At 50.6% G+C, this 1744-nt stretch overlaps 1 protein-coding gene across 1 annotated transcript in view; it reads left to right on the forward strand.

The window, feature by feature from the left end:
• Positions 1-1744, forward strand: part of HIP1 (huntingtin interacting protein 1) — a 135639-nt gene that overhangs the window by 96042 nt on the left and 37853 nt on the right. Inside the window, exons 3-4 of the mRNA XM_045284676.1 lie at positions 3-77; positions 322-378. Of these exons, the coding sequence (XP_045140611.1) occupies positions 3-77; positions 322-378 (132 nt within the window). The remainder of the gene's footprint in view (positions 1-2; positions 78-321; positions 379-1744) is intronic.

Consider the following 1744-nt stretch of genomic DNA (forward strand, 5'->3'; position numbering starts at 1 on the left):
CCCTCTCGAGCAACGCCGTGCTCTGCTGGAAGTTCTGCCATGTGTTCCACAAGCTCCTTCGAGACGGGCACCCAAACGTGAGTTGATGGGACAGCAGTGGGCGGGGGCGGAGAGTGCCATTGCCTGGGCTGCAGAGTACAGAGGGCTGCTCCCCACGCCCACCCTGAGGGGTGGCGGGTACCCATTTCCCCTGGCCTGTGGATTGGCAGTTTGGTTGTGTTTCTCTCTGGTCTACCACCATCTACTCCCCACCCAGCCCCACCTGCCCTATGCCCGATCCTCTCCTCCTCCCCTCTCACCACCTGCTCTCTCGCTCTCCAGGTCCTGAAGGACTCGCTGAGATACAAAAATGAATTGAGTGACATGAGCAGGATGTGGGTGAGTTTGGAGATGTGGTCCGGAGCCACCTGGCACTCCTGCCCTTTCCCAGTGGCTACGAAACCAGGCCTCGGGAATGGGACACATTCAGCTCAAATTGTTAACTTATGTAGGATTTCTCCCCCATGAGAACCCGGAAATAGTACCGTGGCCGCCAGACTCTCCATGGGGTCCCTGGAAGTCAGAGAACCTCTAGAGCCTTGGTTCTCAACCTGTGGGTCCCGACCCCATCGGGGGTCGAATGAACCCTTTCACAGGGGTTGCCCAATTCAGAACAGTACCAAAATGACAGTGTGAAGTAGCAACGAAAATAATTTTTTGGTTGGGGCGGGGGGTGTCACTACAACTGTATGAAAGGGGCGTGGCATGAGGAAGGCTGAGAAGCACTGGCCCAGAGCCTGACAACTCCTGACTGGAACCTCCGTCACCGCTCCCTCTGGACTTCAGGATCCTCTCCCCCGTGACCTTGCCCGGGTTCACCTTCCCTCCCTTGCGCTGTCCACAGTGCCAGAGAGTGACGCGATTCGTAATGTGCCTCTGGGGGAGCTCAGAGTCAGCTAAAGAAGAGTTTTGATACATGCACCCACTTCCCTCGTCAATTGATAATCCCAGAGGCTATCTCTGTATCAGTGGCAGGTAGGGCGAGGTAATAGGCCTTTTGAGGATCTGTATGGCTGGTTCTGATAGGTCAGTCTTTGCCCTACCAGTTAAGGACTGGTTAAGCACCGCTGCCCCAGTTACTCACTGTAGGTGAAAGATGGTGTCGTTGGCACACGTGGGGCAATACTGGCCCAAGAGGAAAACCACTTCCCCGAAGGCAGAAGGCTGGTTCCCTACACAAACGGGGCGCTGTCCTCAGACCTGCGCGTTAGGAATCTCTTATCTCGCTAACTTACAAAATGTGTAAGCCCTTGTTTTTGATCATTAGCCCCATCCGTCTATCTTTTTTTTTTTATCCTTTTACTTTCAACTTTCATATGTTTTGTTTATTACATGTAAATAGCATTTAAATTTTTAAAGATAGATGATGTCTTTCAACTGGATAGTTATTCCATTTATATGATAATAAATGGATGAATCTCTTCCATCTTGCTTTTGTGCAGTTTGCCCCATCTGTTCTCTTTCTTTGTTCTTGTTCTGTTTCCTTCCCCTTAGTACGAACTGGAAGGTGAAAAACACCTTTTTTTTTTACCCCCCAATTTTTGTAAGCACACTGAATATGCCAACATGAATGCTTCCCAAGGCTGTACTCTCTGCTCATCTTTTGGGTTTTATTTTTCCCCCTTCCGTTCCGTCTCAGACCTCTCATTCATTCCCACTTGCTTTCTGCCTGAGCTATTTCCTCTAGAGCTGCTTTTAGGGAAAG

This window comes from Echinops telfairi, unplaced genomic scaffold (genome assembly GCF_000313985.2).
Source record: "Echinops telfairi isolate 266 unplaced genomic scaffold, ASM31398v2 ScPeMD7_5;HRSCAF=22, whole genome shotgun sequence".
Classification (NCBI taxonomy): domain Eukaryota; kingdom Metazoa; phylum Chordata; class Mammalia; order Afrosoricida; family Tenrecidae; genus Echinops; species Echinops telfairi.